The sequence below is a fragment of the Tenrec ecaudatus genome, chromosome 9, assembly GCF_050624435.1.
Source record: "Tenrec ecaudatus isolate mTenEca1 chromosome 9, mTenEca1.hap1, whole genome shotgun sequence".
Classification (NCBI taxonomy): Eukaryota; Metazoa; Chordata; class Mammalia; order Afrosoricida; family Tenrecidae; genus Tenrec; species Tenrec ecaudatus.
In genome coordinates, this window is record NC_134538.1 from 163,395,141 (window position 1) to 163,417,764 (window position 22,624).

At 52.0% G+C, this 22,624-nt stretch overlaps 1 protein-coding gene and 1 long non-coding RNA gene across 3 annotated transcripts; both read right to left on the reverse strand.

Annotated features, from left to right (window-relative positions):
- Positions 1–709: 709 nt before the first annotated feature.
- PDIA4 (protein disulfide isomerase family A member 4) lies at positions 710–8,254 on the reverse strand. 2 transcript variants are annotated; one of them, XM_075558775.1, is made up of 10 exons: positions 8,079–8,254; positions 6,045–6,222; positions 5,111–5,316; positions 4,506–4,644; positions 3,876–4,081; positions 3,373–3,531; positions 2,744–2,895; positions 2,172–2,328; positions 1,858–2,091; positions 710–1,423 (listed from the first exon to the last, which is right to left on the reverse strand). In XM_075558775.1, exons 1-10 carry the CDS (start codon positions 8,164–8,166, stop codon positions 1,008–1,010), a joined length of 1,935 nt encoding a protein of 644 aa, XP_075414890.1. In that variant the 5' UTR covers positions 8,167–8,254; the 3' UTR covers positions 710–1,007. The 2 variants fall into 2 exon arrangements, with proteins under 2 accessions (XP_075414890.1, XP_075414889.1); XM_075558774.1 differs by having other exon boundaries at positions 2,735–2,895.
- A 6,686-nt stretch (positions 8,255–14,940) lies between these two features.
- On the reverse strand, positions 14,941–22,624 carry LOC142456653 (uncharacterized). Its single transcript, XR_012786078.1, has 4 exons — positions 22,504–22,624; positions 16,583–16,707; positions 15,807–15,929; positions 14,941–15,061 (listed from the first exon to the last, which is right to left on the reverse strand). It is a non-coding gene; the product is annotated as an uncharacterized LOC142456653 (long non-coding RNA).

A 22,624-nucleotide genomic window follows, 5' to 3' on the forward strand; every position in this document is an offset into this window, starting at 1 on the left:
GCACTGGAGGCCAGAGATGAAATTCCCACCCCCAGGATTTCAGGTGTGATGAGTTACTTTTGGTCAATGGGAACCACCGCCAGCTAAGCCCACGTACCCTGGTACACAACAGCTTTGACCACAGAAGGGCCCGTGATTTTGTGTAGTTCAGCAGCTCGCTGCCTTTCCTGTGTCCAGCACCACTGCTCCCTCACCCATGAGGTTCTGGGCTGCCAGGGAGGGCGGGGGAAACACTCCCACGCAGTCACGCCTCTACAGACGGGCAAACACCAAGCCACGGCTCCTCAGAAAACACACACATGGTCAGTCGTGTCTCCTCAGACGGAAACACAGTCACGTGTCCTCATACAAGAAACACACACACTCACAGTCAGTCATGTCTCCTACGATGGGCACACACACTAACCGTCGTCACGTGTCCTCATGAGAAATACAGTCATGTCTCATCAGATGGGGAAGCAGACTAACCATCACGTGTCCTCATGAGAAATACACGTGGTCAGTCATGTCTCATCAGACGGGGAAACAGTCACGTGTCCTCCTACAAGAAATATATACACACGGTCAATCATGTCTCATCAGATGGGGAAACACACTGTCACGTGTCCTCATACGAGAAATACACACAGTTACATGTCCTCCTACAAGAAATATATACACACAGTCCCGTCTCATCAGACGGCGATAAAACAAAAAGTCAAAGTCAACATGATTTGGCAAAGACTCGGTTTTTGAAATTTTAAATAAAAAAACAACCATTCACACACACAAGATTCATCTTATCTGCTTTGAGGATACGCTGAAGAAAGTGGAAGGTTAAAAAAAGGAAAAGGTCAACCCCCAAACAATGATAAAAATAGATCCATCCTCCATAAAAATCTTGCCTCAACTGCCTATCCATTCACATCTAGTCAGTGTCTTCTGGGCATGAGGTGGACGTCTCAAAACAAGCCCCGAGTGGCTGCGCAGGCAGTGTCTGTGCGTCCTGCCGAGTGGCCGGCCTTGGCTCAGAGCTCCTCCTTGGCCCTGCCTGGCCATGCACGGTGCTCCTCGATGAACTTGCTCAGGTGCTCCAGGTCCCTGTTGGCACCCTCGAACCTGATGGGGTTCTGCTTGTCCCCACTGGGAGCAAAGTAGATGGTGGGGAAGCCGTCCACCTTGTAGCGGTCACTGGTGGCCTCGTTGGCTGTGGCGTCCATCTTGGCGATGACCAGTCCCTTGTGGCCACGGTACTTCTTGCCCAGCGCGGTGTACACGGGCTCCAGCTGCTTGCAGTGCCCACACCACGGGGCGTAGAACTCAATGAGCACGTCATTGCGGGGGTCCAGCACGACGTCCTCGAATGTCCTGCCCACCACCACCTTCACCGGCCCCTTGTTGTTCCTGGGCACGGGCTGGGACTTGATGACCGGCTTCAGTTTTCCTGGCAGGAGAGCAAGGCGGGGAGAGGTCAGTGCCGCAGGGAGCAAGGGCACAGGCGGGTCCTGGCCACCAGGGATCTGAGGGATTGCGGCAACCCTGCACTGGAGAGCAGGAGGTGAGGCCCCATGCAGTGATAAGATCTGAGAAAGGGTCAACAGCCACCTGCCCCAGGTTGAGGGGCCAGTTTCCCACCTTGTTAGTTTTCACCAGCTCCCAAGTTTCCAAGACACACACCCTCCACTCCTGTGACCGGGAAGGGACCAGGAAGAGAAAAGGGGGCTGCCCTGGACTGAGCTCAGGCCAAGTGAGTGTGGACAAGAGCCACAGGCCGTGCTGCCTGTGGGGCGAGCTGGGGGAGCCAAGCTGGGTGCTTGCTTGCACAGGCTGCAGGCAGGGAGGGCCCTGGAGAGAATGGGCGCCCAGCCCACGTCTCACCCTCCTTGAAGTCCATCACAAACTCGCGCAGGGCATCAGCGTCGAACTCGGTGGGCTCCATGGCAAACCTGCGCCCGCCCTCGTCTAGCACAGCCGCGTTGATGTCCTCCCCGCTCTCGCCCAGCCCCAGGTCCTTCACCTCCGCGGCATAGTCCTCCTCATCGGCGAGGGCAAACGTGTACTCGGGGAAGTCCTTGGCCACCTCCAGGACTTTGCTTCGCCAGAACTGTGTGGCTGGGGGGACATGGCGCTTCTGAGCATCCGCTGCTCAGTCCCCTGGCAGGGCCCATCCCATGCCCTGGGTCCCCGCTCACCAGCCCTGTAGTCGAAGCTGAAGTCCACACTGAGGTAGACCACCACCAGGGGCCGCCGGGTATAGCGTTTGGCCTCCGTGGCTGCCTTGCGGTGGCCAACGAGTGGCAGGGCGTGCTGCACCACATGGTCCCTGATGGCCGAGGCTTCCGTGGAGCCCTGGTCAATAAGAGCGGCCATGAGGGATGTCCCCAGGGAAACAGGGCTGCCTGTCAAGCACACCTGGCGGGGCATTCAGTCCGCAGGTACTCAGCTGGGCACCCACTGAGCACACGGGGAGATGCCAGGACTTTCTGGCTTCTGACAGGACAGGCCCCAGAGCTAGTGTCCTATCTGGACCTCCCGCACCAGGGCTGGGACATAATGGACGGCAGTCTTTAGGTCCAGCACGTGGTGCTTCTGTCATGGGCCCCAGGTCACCCAGAGGGACTAGGAATTAGGCCCAGCCAGCAGAAGGTGTGTGTTTGTGTGGGGAGGGGAGCAGAGTGGGGCCCCGTGTACGGGGGCGAGGGGGGTGGGGGACTGGGGAGGGGCCGTGGCAGGCCCTGGATCCCTGCCCACCCACCTGACTGACCTTCACAACCATCCTGTAGCTCTTGGGCTCAAAGCGGGACTGGAACTTCTCAGGCTGCATCACCAGCAGCGTGCCCAGGCTGGCTTGCAGGAATCTGGCCACCTCGGAGCTGAATGTGTGGTGGAAGCGGTAGTCTTCACGCAGGCTGTTGGCTGAAGGAGGACAGATGAAAGAGACTGGAGCATCCTCAGGCTGGCCCCACTCTGGCTGTCAGGCCATCGAGCGTGACAGGCTCACTGGTGGCTGTGAAGCACGACCTCTGAAGTCCACAGAACACAGACTTGTCCCCACCCCCAGGAGACCTTGTGGTCTGAGAATGCCCCAGAATTGGGGCTGGCTGACTGGACAGGGTGGGCCATACAAATGTACCCCCACTTCATGCCAGGCTGGCTCTGTGGCCAGGTCTCCTAATTGTACACTTCTGGTACTCTCAGAAGGCAATGAGGGCTGAGCACAGCACCCACCCCAGGGTCCCAAATGTGGGCCTCTCCCCATCGGAGCTCTTGGACTGAAGGGTCAGTGAAGAGATTATCCTGTCCACCCTTCCCTCCACACAGCTGGCAGTGCCCCATCTTAACACAATGGCCAAGCACCAGCCCCAGGCTCCCCCTGCCCCTCACCCCACTCACCTGCTTCCTGGTACTGCTGGTAGGCAGGGTCACTCTCATCCTGGAAGACCCCTATGAGGATGACGTCATCCCCATCCTTCAGGAACTCCTGCACCTGCTTAAGCCCCGTAACTGCCTTGGATGGAGGCCCAGCCTGCTCCACCATGTAGTCCACGATGCCTGGGTGAGAGGCACTGAGGGTGAGCAGGGGCTGGCATGCCAAGGGCCACCGTCTGTCCACATCTGCCATGGCCACTCCACTCTCCACCCTGTGGCCCGTCTGCTACATCCACCATCTGGCCCACACCTGCCACGTGTACCCCACTATGCATCCCGAGACCCATGCCTGCCGTGTGTACCCCCTATCCACCCTGAGACCCACACCTCCGTGTGTAGCCCACTATCCATCCTGAGACCCACGCCTGCTGTGTACCCCACTATCTATCCTGACACCCCACACCTGCGTGGCCACTATCCACCTTCTACTACATGGACCACACCTGCCAGTCACCAATAGCCCTTACCATATTTCTCCCGAGGGCCATTGTAGTCGAAGGGCTTCCCACGGCGGAAGATCTTTAGGGTGGGGTAGCCGGAGACGGAGAATCTCTGAGCCAGGTCCGTCTCTGCAGTGGCATCGACTTTGGCCAAGAGGATTGGGGGCGAACGGCGGCTGAGCTCCTTGGCTGCCTTCTCGTATTCTGGGGCGAGTTTCTTGCAGTGCCCACACCTGTGGGAGTGAGCTGGTCTGTGTGCCTGCTGGGGATGTGGGGAGGTCATACACCCCACCCACAGCACCCCAAGAGCTGCAGTTCAGTCCTGCTGGCCACATGTCCCAGGAGGGGGGCTTTAATGGGGGACAGGACGGGCCTCGAGCAGCCCACACAGAGGGCATGGGTGAGAACCAGGTGGGATGGGTCCATGAACTCATTTTGGGAAGGACCTCCACAGTCAGAATCAGGGTGCTCCTGGCCCAACTGAGACATTCGAGCAGAAGAGAAACTGCGCTTCCGCCTCAAGGGGACCCTCCCTGCCATCAGGGCAGCCTGCAGGCAGAGCAAGCACACGGGGCTTGTAGGAGTTTCCTGTAATGAGGTGGGCTGGGGCTCAGAGCCCAGGTCCAGAAGTCCACAGTGGGTCCCCTGCCCCCTTACCATGGGGCATAGAACTCCACCAGCATGATGTCGGCCTCGCCCACAACTGTGTCGAAGTTCTCGGATGTCAGGACCAACGTGGCCTCGGGTGGGGGCGTCCAGGTGGGCTGGGCGACCTCTCTAACCTTGGCAACGATTTCTGGGAGAAACGGACCAGTGAGATCACATACTGAGGCATGCTGGGAACAAGGCTGGCCGGCCCCAGGAAGGCCCTCCAGCTGACCCCCATCACGTTTGCGCACATCTCAAGCAGAAAGGCTCTTCCACCTGGGTGGAGCTGAGGTCTCGAGCCCCCCAAGCCCAGAGACGCTTCTCTGGCATCATTGCTTCTAATCTCGGTGGAGACCATGCCCACTTGGCCTGGTCACTGTCACCCAGCTGTCTGCTCAGGCACAGGTCTAGGTGCCGCCTTTGAGAAAAGCCCATTTCAGCACTGGTGGGTGGGTCTCACCCAAGCAGCTGAAAGGCTTACAAACAGGAACAGGTTTCCCTGAGATAGGTTCGGCCTCAAGGCTGTAAGGCAGACTTGAGCCTAGGACTTGCACCCTGCCCCTGGAGAGCCTGGTGGGCTCGGTTATACCTGTCACCTTTCCCGTGTGGCTCACCTTCCTGAGTCCTGGAGCCTTCGTAGTCAACAGCCTGCCCCTTCTTGAGAATCTTGATGGTGGGGTAGCCACTCACGTCAAATCTGCTGGCCAGCGTGGACGCGGCAGTGGCATCAATCTTGGCCACGGGGACAGGGGGATCATCACCCTTTAGTGTCTCGGCAATTTTTTCATATTCTGGAGCGAACTGCTTGCAGTGTCCACACCTGTCAGGTCAGGGAGGAAAGGCAGGTCACGACCTAACAGTGCTCACAGGAACAGGGGCTCCAGGCTGTGCCCGTGCCAGAAGGGCAGAAGCCACCTTGGATCAGCCTGCTGCAGCACAGACTTCCAGAGTCCTGAGTGTCACATCCAGTTTCTCTCCCTGAGTCCTGGGACACTTCTGGAGCCTCTGTGGTCAAGACTAAGCACTGGATCCTGTCCCTTTCCCTCCTTCTCCTGATGCACAGGGAGCTTCCCTCCAGGGCACCCCACATTGGCATGTAATGCGCCTGGTGGTCACAGATGGGGCAGGCTCTTTGGAAGGTTCTAACGTGGAACATACTGGGTAACAGAAACGACCAGCAGAAAGGTCCTGGTCTAGATGGTTACAGCACCACGAACCTCAAGACCCACTCACCCAGCATCAAGGGAGAGATGTCTGGACAACATGCTGGGGGGTGGGAGGGTGTCGTTGCAGCTGTTGAGCCCACCTCACAAGAGGGGTGTGGCTCGGTCACCATGCTGCCCTGTCACAGCAGGAGGTAGGAGCATGCAGGGGACCTGTGGTGCCCCATCGTGGCTGCTCCACCCAGCTGTCACCACCGAGCTGTGGGCCTGGGGACACAGGCACAGGACAGCCTCGCCAAGAGGGCAGCACAATGGTGCTCAGGACAGGCAGTGGACTCTAGTGCCTGGGGCTAAGGACCCTGGCTCACTGTGCGTATGCCCTCACCAGGGTGCGTAGAACTCCAGCAGCACCGTGTCCTTTTCTGCCACGAAGGTGTCGAAGTTGGCGTCATTCAGGACCACAACCCCATTTTCCTCCTTCACCTCCAAGGTGTCCTCCTCGTCCTCCTCATCCTCTGTGTCCTCGTCCTCGACAGCATCGTCTTCATCTAGGCTGAAAGAATCTGAGTGGAGATGCCAGAGGTAAGTCAGCAAGAGCTGCCCCCACAGCTCTGGGGGCCCAGCGCCACACTCTCCAGGAGCAGCGAGGGTGAAACCAGCCCCTGCTCTTGACGGGCTTCCCTCCCCCAGGACCAGCCAAGCCTACTGCCTCACACCTGGCTCAGCATTTGAACTGCAGGGCTTCCCTGGGTCAAGGAAGACCCCGAGGGGCCCAGACTCCCAGACAAAGCAACTCAGTACGACTTTGGAAGCTAGAGGAGGGATCCAAAGGCCAGCTCTGAGCCTGTGGTTTGACATGCTCCAGGTGCACCCCATTTCTTTTCTGCAGTCCCCATCACCACCTCCAGGTGGGAGGCTTTCCACTCAGAATTAGGGTCTGCAGGGCCAGACACACCAATCAAAGCTTCCCCCAGGATGGGCCCGCTGAGAGCCAGCACTAAGGCCTGGCTGGACTTTCCCAAACAGGGCACACGGCAGCTCTTATTTGGCACCTACCTGGCCACAGTCCCAACACCCCGCCCGAGCTGGGCACATGGCCTTGGGGGGGGGGGGGGGGGTCAAGGGTTACTATGTCTGGAGTGCTCCCAGGAGAGGAATCAACACTGCTTCCCTCAACAGGGCTGAGGACGAGGTGAGGGCCTGTGGCCTCCTTTCAAGGTGGTGGAGGTGCTGAGAAAAGGTGGGAATGGGGCTACCAGCATCTAACTCAATCTAGCTTGAGTTCTGCTGAGAGGCCCAGACAGGGCTGTGCTGTGAGAACCTAACAAACAAGGGAACACTTAGGACATCAGGTGTGTGTTGGGGTGGGGCAGTGTGAGAAACCTCCAAAGGGTCCTGGTTTTGTTGATCTCCTGTTCTGAGGTGGGGAGATGGGAGTGGCCCAGCAGTTGCACTCCCGAGGGTACCCCTGTGAGTGCCCCACAGCAGGGACTGTATCCTGGTTTGTAGGTCTCCCCGTCCTCAGGCCTTTCAGGAACCCCTAAAGCAGGGATGTAGCCTGAATAGAAAGCAGGGGCCTCTGCAATCTAACTATTTAAGGTGGCAGAGTTGGCGCAGACTCTGGATAGTGTGTATGGTGCCTTTATTATGTCAGTGAGCTCCTAGAGAGTGGGGACAAGGTGGCTGCTAACCCCCAACCAGGTCAGCAGGTCCAAACCGCCACGGGTGAAAGATGAGGGTCTCTGCTCCCACAAAGACTTGCTGCCGATGAAACCTACAAGGGCAGAACGGCTCTGTCCCGAGAAGGCTGCTGCAACAAGGTCGGTTTGGGGTCAGTAAAGAGCACATAAAAGCCAATCACTTCTGATACAGGCGCAGCAGACACTTTCGGGTGGGGAGCGCCAGTTGACGGGACCCAAACTCACACAAGTGAGATTTGTGTTCTCAAGGGGACCCCACCCCAATGGGTCTCAACTACTTACTTTTCTTATTCTGCCAGTCACTTGAAACGTAGCCCGGTCCCTGAGGGACCGGCATGGAAACGCCCTAAGTGGTCAGGTGTGCCCGGTCCTGAAACTGCTGTGGGTAACACCGCCGGACAGGTGTTTCCCCAGTGCATGTCTCCCTTGGGGCACACATCTAGGCTGGCGGCCTGCAGGCCAGTTAATCAGCCTGTTTGCTGAACACAGCGGACGAGGGGACGAAACGGTAGCGTGGCGAGGGGCGCCAGGAAGGCCACCTCGTGGGCTTTCAGCAGTGCCTCCGTCGACGTTTAACCCAGGTCCTCTCCGGCTCGCGTCCACTGGGCAGGTCGCAGCCCCGGCCTGTCCACGCGCACTCCACGACCAGGGGAGGCAGCCCGTCTGGAAGCCGCTCACCTGCGGGCCCACCTGCGCGCCCCGCCCACAGTTGTCCTCACCTGCGCTTGGCTCATGCGCGCACGCCACGGCCAGCAGCTGCGCCAACGACAGGAGCAGGAGGAGAAGGCGCGCGTTCCGGGGCTGCATGGCGACGGCTGCCCGGCTTCCGACGCGCTGCCAGCTAACGCTGCTACGCCCCCCGCGGCCGCACTTCCTCTTCTGCAGCCGGAGCGTGAGGTGCCCACAACTGATTGGCTGCACCAGCACCGCCAATCACCGGTTGCCACTCGGATCGCGGGGCGCGCACGCGCGGAAGGGCAGCTGCACGAAGCGGGACCGCGGGGCGGACCGGCAGGGGCGGGGCCGGGAAACGCTTCGCCCACTATTAGCGAGAGAGGGCGGTGACGCTAGAGACGATCCGGGGCGCCATTGGCTGGTAGTGTTCTGGGCGGGGCTGGGAGAAGCCTCGTGGCTCCATTGGCCTAAGGGGCGGGGTTGCGTCGGAAGACGCCCTGGGGCACTATTGGCTGCTGGTGTGGTGGGCGAGGTCGAGGCGCCATTAGCGGGCCGCGAAGTGTGTGGGCGTGGCAGACTATGCCTCGGGGCGCCATTGGCCCGCAGCCTGTGGTGCGGCACGGCCCTTTGGAGCCCCGCCTCGCGCCACCATTGGCTGAAAGAATCGCGGTAAGGTGGGCGGGAGGGGAAAGAGCAGGTGTCTCCTAGTAACGTTATTGGCCTGCAACGTCGGCGAAGGGGAGTAGTTGGGCGGAAAAGTTGAATGGGTGATATTTCAGCGCCATTGGTTGGCAGCGGAAAGTTCGGTGGGTCAGGAGGCCTCTCTGGTGATGCCATTGGCCTCCATCGTGGGCGTGGGGCGGGGCGTAGGCCCTCCTAGAGTCGCCACTGGCCTGCAGGTGGTGTACGCGCTCCCACCGCGGAGTAGCGTGGGCGCACGTGCTGGCGGCGTGCGGCGTGCACGTCACCTCAACCTATGCTAATTAAGGTTTTCCCTCCTGGCGCAGGGAGGAGGGCGCCCGGCGAGGTGATCCTTCTGCAGGTGAGAGAAGCACCAAGGTACTATTTCGGGTCGAGGGCTGCCGCACCTGGGGAACTTGCAAAAGACTGGAAGCCAAAGCCCTCCTTGGACTGAAGAAACCAGGCATTTCAACGAGGTTGGATGAAACAGTGGCATCCAGGCTTGCATGTCCTTCCAAGTCTGCCGTGTCAGGACAGGGGCTTCTGAACAAAGGACCCAGTGAGAACTGGCCTGGAAGAAGCCAGACTCGACACAGCACTGTGCCTGGAGATAATTCTGAATGCTGACCCGGAACCGGAGCTGAGATAAAATGAACAGACTCAAGGATGAACTGAGCAAACGATTAGAAAGTTGCTTGACCATCTTCAGAGTGGCAACCCATTCCTCTTTGAAAGTGCTGCTTGAAACCAGAAACCTTCCCCTAGACCCAAGGTCGGCAAACTTTTGATATGGACGAGCCACAATTTAAAAATTATTCAAGAACCATGAAATCTCCATTATCTGCATAATTCTCGTTAAAATTTTTTCAGTTTTATTTCCGAGCCACATGTATACCAAAAGAGGCCCATATAGCTCAAGCCCTGCCCTAGACAATGTCCCCTTCTCAGCTATTCAGGAGAGAAACCCACTTTGCCCCCAGAAAGAAGTATAATTTAAAAAAAATCATTTATTGGGGGCTCATACAACTCATCACAATCAACTATGTAAAGCACATTTGTACATTCGTTGTCCTCATTCTCAAAACATTTTCTCTCCACTTAAGCCCTTGGCATCTGCTCATTTTTGCCATTCCCTCCCTGCTCCCCTTTCTCTCCTGAACCCTTGATAATTTATAAATTATTATTTTGTCATATCTTACACTGTCTGACATCTCCCTGAAAGAAGTATAATTTATCAGTGCTCTAGGACCTACAGTCTGGGTGTTATTCCCATCTCATAGAAAGACCTGCCTCGTTTCTGTTGAAGTGATTCTGTGTTTAGTTGTGGCTTCGCTGCTGCTGCTGCTGCTGCTGCTGCTGCTGCTGCTGCTGCTGCTGCTGCTGCTGCTGCTGCTGCTGCTGCGCGTGAGAGAGATTTATATCATACCTTATCTCTGGACTCAAAAACATCATCACGGGTCTGGAAATTGCTAATTACCCCATGGATGACAACCCAGTCGCTAAACTTTCCATGCTTAGGTTATTAACCAGATCCAATACCTTCTGCGCTTTTCTATGGCATCTTGTAACACTTTTAAGAGCTTCATATTTAGGGCTAAGGCCCACTAAGTAATTGTATTTCATTCGTCCAAGACAGTAACATGTAAGCCAAGAACTCATTCCTGTTTTGTATTTGTCGATGAATATTCATATACTTAGGAGATGGGGTGAAGGGCCAGAAGGCACAGGGAGTTACTGCTAAGGACTGGAGTGGGTTGCAGAATGCACAGGCAACAGAAAGAAGACCACCCAGCTGTAGAGATCACATTTAAGTCCGGATAACCTCACTCTGCTTTTATGGAGGTCTCTGCCACACACTGTAAGGGCTCCAAGAGTCGGTGAAGTTTGGGTGTGAGGTCAATTAGAAAATTAATTCAATAAGTGCTTATCAGACTCCTATTAATCTGATATCTCCCCACTAATTTTGTAAGGCAAAAAGCATGACGTAACTTTAATTATCAGGCAGAGAATGCCCTGAACAATTTATTACAGTGCTGTGATTGTAGAATGTCAAGTAGTTTCATGTCATTTTAAAGAATCATTCAGTAAGAGGTGCCCTGGTGACACAGTGGGTTACGTATTGGGCTCTGCCCACAAGGTGAGGCTCACCAGCTGCTCTGTGGAAGGAAGATGCAGTCTGCCCTGGTAAAGATTTTGTCAGGGAAACCCTCTGGAACCCTTCCATTCTGGCTGGCATCTGGAGCCAATGTGACAGCAGTGGATGGGTGCAGAAAGACAGAGCCCAGCCATATTTTGTCTTTGCTGGTAGTGTCCTACGAATTCTTATGGAGAAAAATGAGGGCCCATTGCCCAGTTGTGGGACAAACAGAACCAGATTTACTAAGGCAAAGGAAGAAGCTTCAAAATTCAGTATGTGTGTACCAAGGAAGTATGCTTGTGAACGCAATACTATAGGTATGAAGTCAATGTCACATTACTTGCGAAATTAAAGCAGTGTGTTCTTTTAAAAAGCATCTAGAATATAGCAGAAATTGACTCAACAACACAGCATAGGAAAGCTTCTTGCTCCTTCTTTGTCCTTAAATTTCACCTCACCTGGTATGTGTGCAAGAAGGCTGGGACAGCACTATGCTCAGGCTCAAAATGGAAGATATTTTCCCCTGACATCTCTAAGAGCTCCAACCTTCTATAAAGGGCTGTCAGTGGAAGTTCATCCACATAAATGAACCTCCCTGTCTATCCCAGGGCCATTCTGTCTGTTTGCAGGTTATCTAAGTGGTGCCTTGTTCTACCCACCACTGCAGTCCCCAGACAGGGCCTCCTGCCCATGGGGGCTTTCTCCAGGTCACCTTTGACAAAGGTGACCAACAGGAAGAGAACATGTGATATGGAAAGTGTCAGCAAAAACCAGGCAGCCTCAGAGGATTTTGATGACCTTTCTGAGTAATCCCATTGTGAGAAAGGAAGAGATTTCTTGAATGTGCTGGAAGGATTCAGAGATGGTTCCCTTTCAGCAGAAACTGCATTCCATGGGCAGCCCTGCTGCTATTTGAAATACTGCTGGCAGGACTTCCGGCATCACAGCCACACCCAAGCCACCCCAGTCCAGCACACTGGCAGGCAGGTTGTTAGCTGTGGGTTTTTATTAGATGCCCTGGATCAGGTCGAAGAGCTTCCCTTCCCATCCTAATTTTGTTTTCATCACAAATACGTGCTACATTTTATCCAATTAACTTTAATGATCTAAGGAGAACCATGTGTTTTTTCTTTTTAGTCTGTTAGCATGATTTGTCATAGGAAATGTCACCCTAACTTAGCTTCCGGAAATGATGAACTGCACTTGTTCATTATTATGGAACAAATTGTGACACCAACCCCCAAGTATGTGTTGGATATCCTAATCCCTATGCCTTTTATTAGAGCCCCACCTAGCAGTGGGGTTCATTATGTTGATAAGGCTGTATGAGTACAGGGTGTCATTTGTGATAGAAAAGAGATTAAGGGGACAGAGATGTGGTAGTTACATAATCTGGTGTCACTTTGAGATTTAAGAGTGAAGGGGTAGAGTTTAGCCTGTCAATCAGGTTGCAGCTTGATGATCTCATTTGGAGGGTATAAGGAAATAAATAGCTCACTGGAGGCAGGACACACCGTCACTACCTACTAGATATTCCTGCTGACAAGACATATGGAGCTATGCTAGAGTCCTGGAACTGGAGAAGCCACATGGAGACCCAGGCTAGCGCTGAGATGCTTATACTACCACTGGATCTACAAGACTTTCTACCCACGGGGCTGTGTTTGAAACCACTAGCCACTCTGAGAGAGAAAGCTGAGGTTGCCTGCTCCCATAAAGATTGATGGGCTCAGAAATCCACAGGGGCAATTCTACCCTGTCCCATAGGGTCACTATGAATTGCATCCACTTGACAGACGTGAGTGTGGGTGAATTTTTTAAAGTGGAAACTAAGGCTATTGATTTGTGGTTTTCTATTTTTCTAGAAGAGGTTTTGCAGAATTGTCTTTGATTTATTTGATGTTGGGCTCTATAAGCTATCTACTTTCTCTTGAGTGAGCTTTGGCAGTTGGTGGAAACTAAACTTTTTCATATAAGTTGGCGTAAAGTTTTCACAATAATCCTTTATTATAATTATAATGAATATAGAAGTTGTAAAAATACCCCTCACTGCTCATGTTCATAATCTGTATCTTTTATCTGATTAGTCTGGCTAGAGGTTTTTAAACTTATCAATCTTCTCAAAGAACCAACTTTCAGTTTCACTGATTTGGTTTTGTTATTTCTTTTTTTTTAATTTTTTTACATTTTATTAGGGGCTCATACAACTCTTATCACAATCCATACATATACATACATCAATTGTATAAAGCACATCCGTACATTCTTTGCCCTAATCATTTTCTTTTTTTTTAATCTTTTTATTGGGGCTCATAAGGCTCTTATCACAATCTGTGCATACATCAAATGAGCAAAGCACCCTTATACATTCGTTGCACTCGTCACTCTCATAATTCACCTTCCACTTGGGTTCCTGGAATCAGCTCGGTTTGGTTTTGTTATTTCTTTGATGTCTTCCCTGATCTTTATTTTCTCCATTTCCCCCCACTGACTCTGGGTTTCATTTACCTTTTCCCCTCTATTTTATCTGAAAGTGGAAACTGAAGCCATAGATTTGTGAATTTTCTTCTTTTCTTCATACAGGCATATAATGCTATGAACATCCCTCGAATTACTGCTTCTGGTGTTAGGCATTATGTTTATTTTCAACATTTGCTTGGAAACCCTCCACACTAAATTGTCCTGCTTCCTTCTGTTGTCTAACCTCAGTTTTCAACCATCTGCTTAGCTGTTCTCTCGCTCACTCTCACTTGGAGCAGCACCGCGATCCTGGAGCCCTGGAGTCTGCAGCTCCTGCCTTAACTTAGTCTGTAGAAACTGCACCTTTGGCGGCATATTTCTTCCCAGATTAGCTGACTCCCGCTAAAAGCACCTGTTTTTCTTTAGGGAAAGTACACAGAATTTCACTGAGGCACCTGCTGGGAAATTCACAAAAGCCACCGAACTAGGATCCAGAAGACCTCTTTTTCGTTATCAAATCAGTTTAAAATCAGTGAATCAAAAACAAACCCAGTGTCATCCCAACAACAACAAACCCGCTGGGTTCCAGCCCACGGATTCGATCACAGTGTGGAAAAAACAAGAAGAGGCATTAGGTAGTGGGTAGGCACCCCCCTACACATACACACACCCCTTTCCATTTTGAGAATGGTCCCAAAAGTGTGTCCTGTCTGAGTCCCAGCTGGGGAAAATGGCCACTTCGGATGACAGAAGGTAACATCTCTGTCAGTAGATGGAAATACACCGGCTTATTTTTACAAGTCCGGTTTCGCCTATTCCTCAGCATTACTGTCAGAGGACAGTAAAGCACACAGAGGGCCCTTTCCAGGCATGCAGCCACTGGCTGAGCTTGACCACTGATGCTCGGACGCTGTCCGGAGGCCTCAGCTCCAGTCGGCCTCTATCATGGCGAAGAGCTGCGGAAGGCATCTCTGCGTTTCTGGCTGGCCTGCCCGCGCCGCCCCCCCCCCCCGCCCCCACGGCTGGGTCGGGGTGCAAATGGCTGTGTTCAGCCAGCTTGGACTTGTAGAGGAAACCCTTGCCGCACTGCCTGCAGACGAAGGGCCATTCGGGCAGGTGGATGCGCAGGTGCCTGAGCAGGTGGGCTCTCTCCCGAAAGTCTTGGGTGCATTCGGGGCAGCGGAAGGGCCGCTCGCCGCTGTGCAGGCCCTTGTGACTGAGTAGCTAAGCCTTTAGTGGAACCTTTTGTCGCACAAGGGACACGGGAAGGGCTTCTCACCCATGTGTGTCCGGACGTGCTCGGCCAGCTTGGAGCGCTTGGCAAAGGCCTTGCCAAACTGGCACCGGAAGGGCAAGGCGCCGTTGTGCAGCAGCTGGTGCGCCCGCAGGTCGGCCCGCACGCCGTAGCTCCTGCCGCACTCTGCGCACGCGAAGGGCTTCTCGCCGCGGTGCACGCGCACTGGCTGCTCTGTGCGCGTAGAGGGCCCCGCAGCCCAGGCCCCCTGCCGCCGCCTCCTCGGGGGGGCCAGCTGGGCAGGGGCACTGCCTTCTGCTCTAGCCGCCCCGTGGAGCCCACCCCAACCCGCGCCTGCTGCCCGCCCCCCCCCCCTCCGCCACTGCACCCGGAGCTGCCAGGTTGGCTGGGCCCCACCTTGCTGGTTGAGAGGGCTCCAAGGGCGCCAGGGCTGTGTGCAGTGTCTCCTGGGAAATGGCTGTCCAGTTTTCTGGACTTCATGGCGGGCAGGCTCCCTGAAATGAAACCAAAGCCCATTAATGTTCCTGTCCACTCCCTGACGTGGGAGAGGGTTTCTGTCCTGCCTGGGTTCTCCTGCCCAGTCCTACCCCTCCACCCCCACCCGAAACCCAGGGCTGCCCCAGGTGACTTCCACCGGGCAGTTTGACCCTTTCAAAGATCTGGGTGCTCCTAGCATGCCCAGAAATGGAGGGTTCAGGCAGAAGCCTTCAGATACAGATGGGGGACACATTCAGGTCACAGGCTCTGGGAGTCTGGGGTTCCTCCAACACTGCCACCCATTTGTCACTTCCTCCTCCCCTTCATCTGCTTCACAGACTAGGAAACACCACCAAGGAGCCTTAAATGAAGTCCCCCAGGCTGCCCAGACGAGGCCAGATACAGGCTCAGCCCCAGCACCAGTGCCCCCTAACCCCTAGGCTTTCGGCCAAGTCCAGAGTTGCTGGTGCTGCCAGTGGGGAGTCTGCTAGGACTCATTACAGCCCGGTGCAGAACAAAACTGTGATCTTTCAGAGGCAGATGACTGTCCTTTGAGGGACTTCTGGGTGGGTTCAGCTTTTCTAGTGCTGATCTGTTTATTGCCCTCCCCACCCCCCGAAGCCACCACCACCTTGGGGGACTTCTTTAGAATATGCTCGATGGCAGACCTCCACCCAGTCATGAAACACAAGACCAGGTAATTGGAACTAAGAAACAAAGTGTTTTCTTAACCCTCAGACCCCACTGAAGGGTAATACTCACCCTCAAGAACTGCGCAGGAGGAGCAAGCTCTGGTTCCACATTCCAGACATACTCCCCAGCTCCTGAAGGGTTCCCCACCCTGCTCAATACAGGCTATCAGCTCCGGTTTGGGGACCCCACCGCCTGCACAGAGAAGTGGACAGGTGCTTGGCTTCTGGGAGAATCAAAGCACACCAAGCAGTTTCCAAATGTTCCCGCAGGCCATGCATTAGTTGCTAACACACAGACACCCAACAGCACCTCCCGATCAACTTGGAACTGAGGGTCCAGTGGCACTGCATTCTCACAACGCTGTATATTGTCATGGATACTACATAAATCTTGTGGTGCTCTGAGAATGGGGGGTGGGGGCGGGTGAGGGGCGGGCAACATGCTAGTTCACTAGAAATGTCATGGGAAGTCACGGGATATGGAGGCTCCAGTGAAACTAGTTTGAGAAGGGCTTCATCATAACCTAACACATGGCTGAGTTCTGTTCGGAAGAGAAAGCTGGAAAAAATGAAAGCAATCCCCAGGCCTTCTCATAGGTGACTCCATTCCTGTAAACATTTGCGAGGAAAAGCCAGAAAACTGTTGCTTCACATAGCCTAAGCCTCTATATACACCTCCCATCTCCACATAAACCTCTATCCTGAATTGATGTGTCAACATTTGGTTTTAGATGCTGTATAAACCCTACTCTATCTTCCTGGGACTTGCCTTTCCCCCTCAAATTCTGTTTTGAAAATTCCTCCCTGCCATCTCCATGGGGACCGACGAGGCCGACCAGCCCTTACCTAGGAAAGCAAGCGCCTTGTAATTGGCTCTCATCACCAGCTTGTACAGGTCCTTTTGCCAGGCTTCCAGGCACTGCCACTCTGGCTCCGAGAAATACACAGCCACATCCTCAAATGTCAGAGGGCTGGAACGAGAGACACAAGATAGATCTGTCAGTGTTTCCAGATGACCCCAGTTTTTTCCTACGCAGCAGCCTCTCCCTTGGGGGTCTATATCTCCCCTACACCAGTCAGGTTCCGTTTACCCCAGCAGTCCTTGACTACCTCGTTAGGCGCACACGATTCTACAAGCTGATGTATGGTGGTATTGGGTGCTGCCCAGCCAACGGACAACTCATAGTGACCCCATGAGTTATGGCTTGGGGCTGCCCCATTGGGACTTCCTGTCATCTTAACAGGAACTGACCACCAGCTCTTTCTTCCACAGAGCCCCTGGGGGTGGGGGGCATTCAAAATGTCAACCTCTTGGTTAATACCAAAAGTTTTAATTGTTGTGGCATGTTCTAACATTCTTAATATAAATGGGAATAAATCACATGCAAATATATTCACTTAATACGTCCCTGGCATCTTTCCAAGTCAATATACATAGGTGCACTAAGTTTTTGTCCCAGTTGTATTATTTTCCATGGGTTGATATAATCCAGTTTAGTAAGCCACGCCCTGCAGATGGGGCATGGACATGTCTCCATTTCCGTTTTTAATATGCTTCCTATGCGTTAGTGTTTTTCAAAGGGAGAGATACCATATCAAAGGGTGTAAATATCTTGTTTTAAAAGCTACCATTAGATTGCTGTCCAAAATAAGGCAGCCCTGTACGGTCTTGGTAGTAACGTAAAACTACTTGTTTTATTTTTTTTAAAGCACATTAGCCAGAATAAGGGGTTATAAACATTTTCTTCCTGCTTTTTTGCTAAACTGGGTAAAAACTTTCATTTTAACTTGCAGTACCCTGTGAGGCTGACCATCTCTTTGTAGTTTCCGTTGGTTGTCTGCCTCCTGTGAACCTCTGCTCATTGCTCTGAATGTCAGCTTACACCCTTTGCTTGGTGTTCTAGCTGGTTCTCAGAAATGGACCAAACTCTTCCTATATAGGGTTAATAACCCTTTGACTGGCAAACGTGTCCTTTGTTTGTTTATCTTTTGCTTTCATCTTTTGCCAAACAGACAGAATTGACCTTTCTAGTTGAATCTACCTGTCTTTTAAAATATTCTTTCTCATGGGTAGCAGGGGAACAGGGCACTAACCCACCCAAGGGGATGGTATTGTTTATATCTCCACAGGGACCAGACTTCAAGCCAGTGCTCAAGGTGTGAATGCAACATACTGGCATGGAGTAGGGAACCAGTGAAGGGGTCTGAGGGACGGCCCCAATTCCAACTATGTGGACACCTCCCCCTCCCCCAGAAGAATTTACTTCACAGGACAGCACTGAAGCTGTAGCTCAGGGAAAAGGGCATCTCTCTTCCTGAGCTACAACTGATCAAATGAAGGGGGAGGAAGAGAGTGGAGTACATTCTGGCCCATTAAGCCGTGAGGATGATATCCCCTCTCAGAACAGCCAATCCACAGAGAAAACCATATGGCTGATCTCACTATGAGACACGACATCCCTCACTGACCCATAGCCCTACAAGGGACAACACTAAAGACAGTGTGGGAATTGTGCCTGATCTGATCCCACTACACGGAGGCAAAACACTAAGGGCGTGCAACAGAACAGCAAGGGGAACAAAGCAACAAAGTCCTCAGGGAATACCAAAAATAGACTTTGGGGCCAGGGCATGGCACCCCATCAGACTCAACTGGAAAACACTCCCAAAGGCCAACAAACAATCCTTGAACTAACTACAGGCTTTTCCATTTTTTGTCATTGGTTTTATGTTTTCTTTTGTTGCTTTGTTTTCATGTTTTGTTTTTGTGCATGTTATTATCTCCGCAGGTAAATGAAATAAGCTGGATGAACAATCTGAAGGAGAAAACAATGGGACCTACGGTTTTTGGGGACATGGGAGACGGGGAGGTGGGGGGAAAGGAAGTGATGTTAACCCAGGGACAAGGGAACAATAAGTGATCCACATCTGTGATGAGGAGGGTGTAAGAGACCTGGTAGGGCTTGATCAAGGGCAATGTAACTGAGGAATTACTGAAACCCAAATGAAGGCTGAACATGATAGTGGGACTACAGGAAAGTAAAAGGAAATAGAGGAAAGAGCTAGGAGGCAAAGGGCATTTATAGAGGTCTAAATAAAGGCATGTAAATATATAAGTATATTTATATATGCGGATGGGGAAATAGATCTATTGCATATATCTATAGGTTTATTATTAAGGTAGCAGATGGACATTGGGCCTCCACTTAAGTACTCCCTCAATGCAAGAACACTTTGTTCTATTAAACTGGCATTCCATGATGCTCACCTTCCCGACAGATCGCTGAAGACAAATCAGGTGCCTAAGTAAATGTGGTGAAGAAATCAGATAGAGCCCAGCTATCAAAAGATATAGTGTCTAGGATCTTAAAAACTTGAAGGTAAACAAGTGGCCATCTAGCTCAGACGCAGCAAATCCCACATGGAAGAAGCACATCAGCCTGTGTGATCACGAGGTGTCGAAGTGATCAGGTATCAGGCATCAAAGAAAAAAAATCTTATTGTGAATGAGGGGAAGTGTGGAGACCCAAAGCCCATCTGTAGGCGACTGAACATCCCCAGGATCTCGGGGAGGAGACGAGCCAGTGGGTGCAGTGTAGCAATAATGAAACATACAATTTTTCCTTCCTCTATTTCTTGAATGCTTCCTCCCTCCCACTATCATGATCCCAATTCTAACTTATAAATCCTGCTGGACCAGAGATGTAGACTGGTACAGATAGGAACTGGAAACAGGGAATCCAGGACAGATGATCCCTTCAGGACCAATGCTGAGAGTGGTGATACTGGGAGGCTGGGATTGAAAGGGGGAACTGATTACAAAGATCTACGTATAACCTCCTCTCTGGGGGACAGACAACAGAAAAGTGGGTGAAGGGAGACATCGGACAGTGTAAGATATGACAAAATAATCATTTATAAATTAACAAGTGAGAGGGGAATGGGGAGGGAGGGAAAAAATGAACTGATACCAAGGGCTCAATGTTTTGAGAACGATGATGGCAACAAATGTACAAATGTGCTTGACACAATAGATGTATGGATGGATTGTGATGAGTTGTAGGAGCCCCCAATAAAATGATTAATATATATATATATATAGTTTCTAGGTTTTTCTTTACCACATTACATTGTTGCTCATATCAAGGTTAGAAAGTCTAGTAGTTATTAATTTTTTACATTTATATCTGCAATTCAATCCTCTAGATGATTATACATACATATGTATAACCAGCCAAGTGTACCCTTTTCTCCTATACATTGAAATGCCAAACTCCCACCTTTGCAAATATTAAATTTTCATATATGTATGTGAAATTGATGTGTATTCTGAACTCCATGTTACACTATCTACATGTATTTTATTACAGTACCTAGCCAATAGTGAAAACAGCAGACATGGTTCTATCAAATTACAATTAAGTAACAGGAGGGCAAGTCAGTAAAGGGATAACAAAATATTTAAACTTGATGAAATAATTCATTTTTTCTAGTGCCCAGACTTTTGGAGTTCCCACTCTGTTGTCCAATGGACACACCTGCTGTGTATTGAGCCAGTGAGAGATACAGTGGAAATGAAAAGCATAATTAGACTACCTAGGCAACAGTGCACTCTTCTGACGTGGCAGATACCTGGTTAGTTTGACATTGTATGCAGAGATCCCGGATGTGGTTCCTGCAAGACGGCACAGTTATCAACCACAATAGCCCTGGCCCACAGGGCTACTGCATGCCACTTTTGTCACTTCAAAGTGCTTCTGGCCACATTCATGGCTGCCGCTATTTTGGAAAAACATGGTGTCCCACCCCCAATCTTTTATACAGTATTAGTGTGTGTTCCTGAAATATTTATTCTTAATAAGCTTTAAAATCTTTTTCCCCCCAGAAAAAGTATTAAGATGATTGTTCAAATTACATTAACTGTATATGTTTATTAGGGATCTCATCTAGGGACATGGGCTGTTATTCCATTTACTTAGGTCTTTCATAAATTTCCACATAAATGTTCTGAATCTTTTTATTGACTTTATTTCTGGTATTGTGTTCTTTTTAAAAATATAGACATGGGACTACTGATGCCACATCAATCCATTATTACTAGTATTAAAATACTGATTTTTGAAAATTTATTTTGAACTCAATGTACCATATTTCCTTGACAGTACTGTTTTGGTGGAATGTAATTTTCAATAGTCTGATCTCTTCTAAGTGTACTGCCTTTTGAAACATGTTTCCTTTGACCTGCGCTTACTAGGAGCTCTTTTCTGGCTTCCTTGTTTGGCAGGCTTTTCCCACTCTTGAATGATGAAACATCCTCCTGAATGATCACGCTGCTTTCCAGCTGAGATCTTTATTCCAGCAGGAACTCACATCTGTGTGTAGGGCGAACATAATTCTTTTTACAGACATGAACCGAGTGGTCCTAACACTTATACTGATTACCATTGATTATACCCAATGCACAACCTTCGATCATCTCCCAGCTACCTCATTTTACCCCGTGTTTGGAGCCCGCATGCCGGAATCTCCCTGTTCTTCAGCCAGATAGCCATGAACATGAACGCTGTTCAGGGTTTTATCCCTTCCTAGCCATATGTAAAACATGTGTCTGCCCACTAGGGTTGCTAAGTCAGAATGGGCTCCATGGGGACGAGTGGTTTTTTTTTAGGAGACTGAAGTTGTCAAGTATTTCATCTTCCTTGGATCCGCAGTCAATGCTCATGCAAGCAGCAGTTAAGATATCAAATGACATATTGCATTGGTTAAATCTGCACAAGACTTCTTTAAGGTGTTGGAGAACAGGGACATCACTGTGCGCCTGAACTAAAGCATGATCTTTTCAATCGCCTCTTGAAAGTACGGAATAGTGAAGACCGAAAAGGAGACAATGCATTTGGTGCTGGTGAATATTCAAAGTACTTTGACTGCCAAAAGAACCACCAATCTGTCTCGGAAGAAGCCCTGCTAGCATGGTTCTTCGAGGCAAGCGTGGCAAGACTTCACCTCACGTACTTTGCTCACGTTGCAGGAGAGACCAGTACCTGGAGAAGGCCAAGATACCTGGTAAAGTGAAGGGGCAGCAAAAAGAGGGCGCCCCGAACCAGATGGACTGACACAGTGGCTCGATTGTGCGGGTGGCGCAGGGCACGGTGGTTCCTTCGCAGTGGGTCCGAACGCACTGAAGCGCATCTGGCAACTGCAGCCACGTTTCCTTTCGCGCACTCACGCCCCGTCCCGTTAGCAGCCCCGCCCGTCTCCGCGCACGGTCCTCAGCGGCCCCTCTTACCGGGGCCGGCCCGGCCATAGCCTCCGAGCTCCCGCCCAGCCCTCGCCTCGCCCGGCGGGACCCCGGCCGCTCAGGACCGGCGCTGCGGCACCGGCTCGCCCCCCACAACCCCCCGCGGCCAGGCCGCCCGGTGCACGCCGGGACCTTCCCGCCCCAGGGCGGCGCCGCGCCCGGCTCCACAGCGCCCCCTGCCAGCGGGAGGACCGCAGCCGCGCCCAACTGCCGAGAGCCCTTTCCCTGTGGGGCCCGGGTCTCCCTGTGACTAGGATGCCGAGACCCCAGCGCAGACGTGCCGACTAGACGGAGCGCGATGCCAGCACGAGTGGCTTCTGCTGGAGAAAGGCCTGCCCAGCTGACCACGCTCTGCCGTCGACGCTGGCTCTTAGCGACCGCGCTGAACCACACAGCCACACGGAACAAAAGCCCTCCGAAAGGCTCTACTCAGTAACGCATAGGCAGGTTGCCCTGAGCCTGAACTCACCGACGGTGACGGTGACTGAGACGAGGATTTAAGCCGAGAACGAGGCAGAAAGTGTGAGGGAACCAGAGCAAGGAACTCAAGAGGAGGGGTAGACAGGGAAGGAAAGATGGAGATGGAGAGA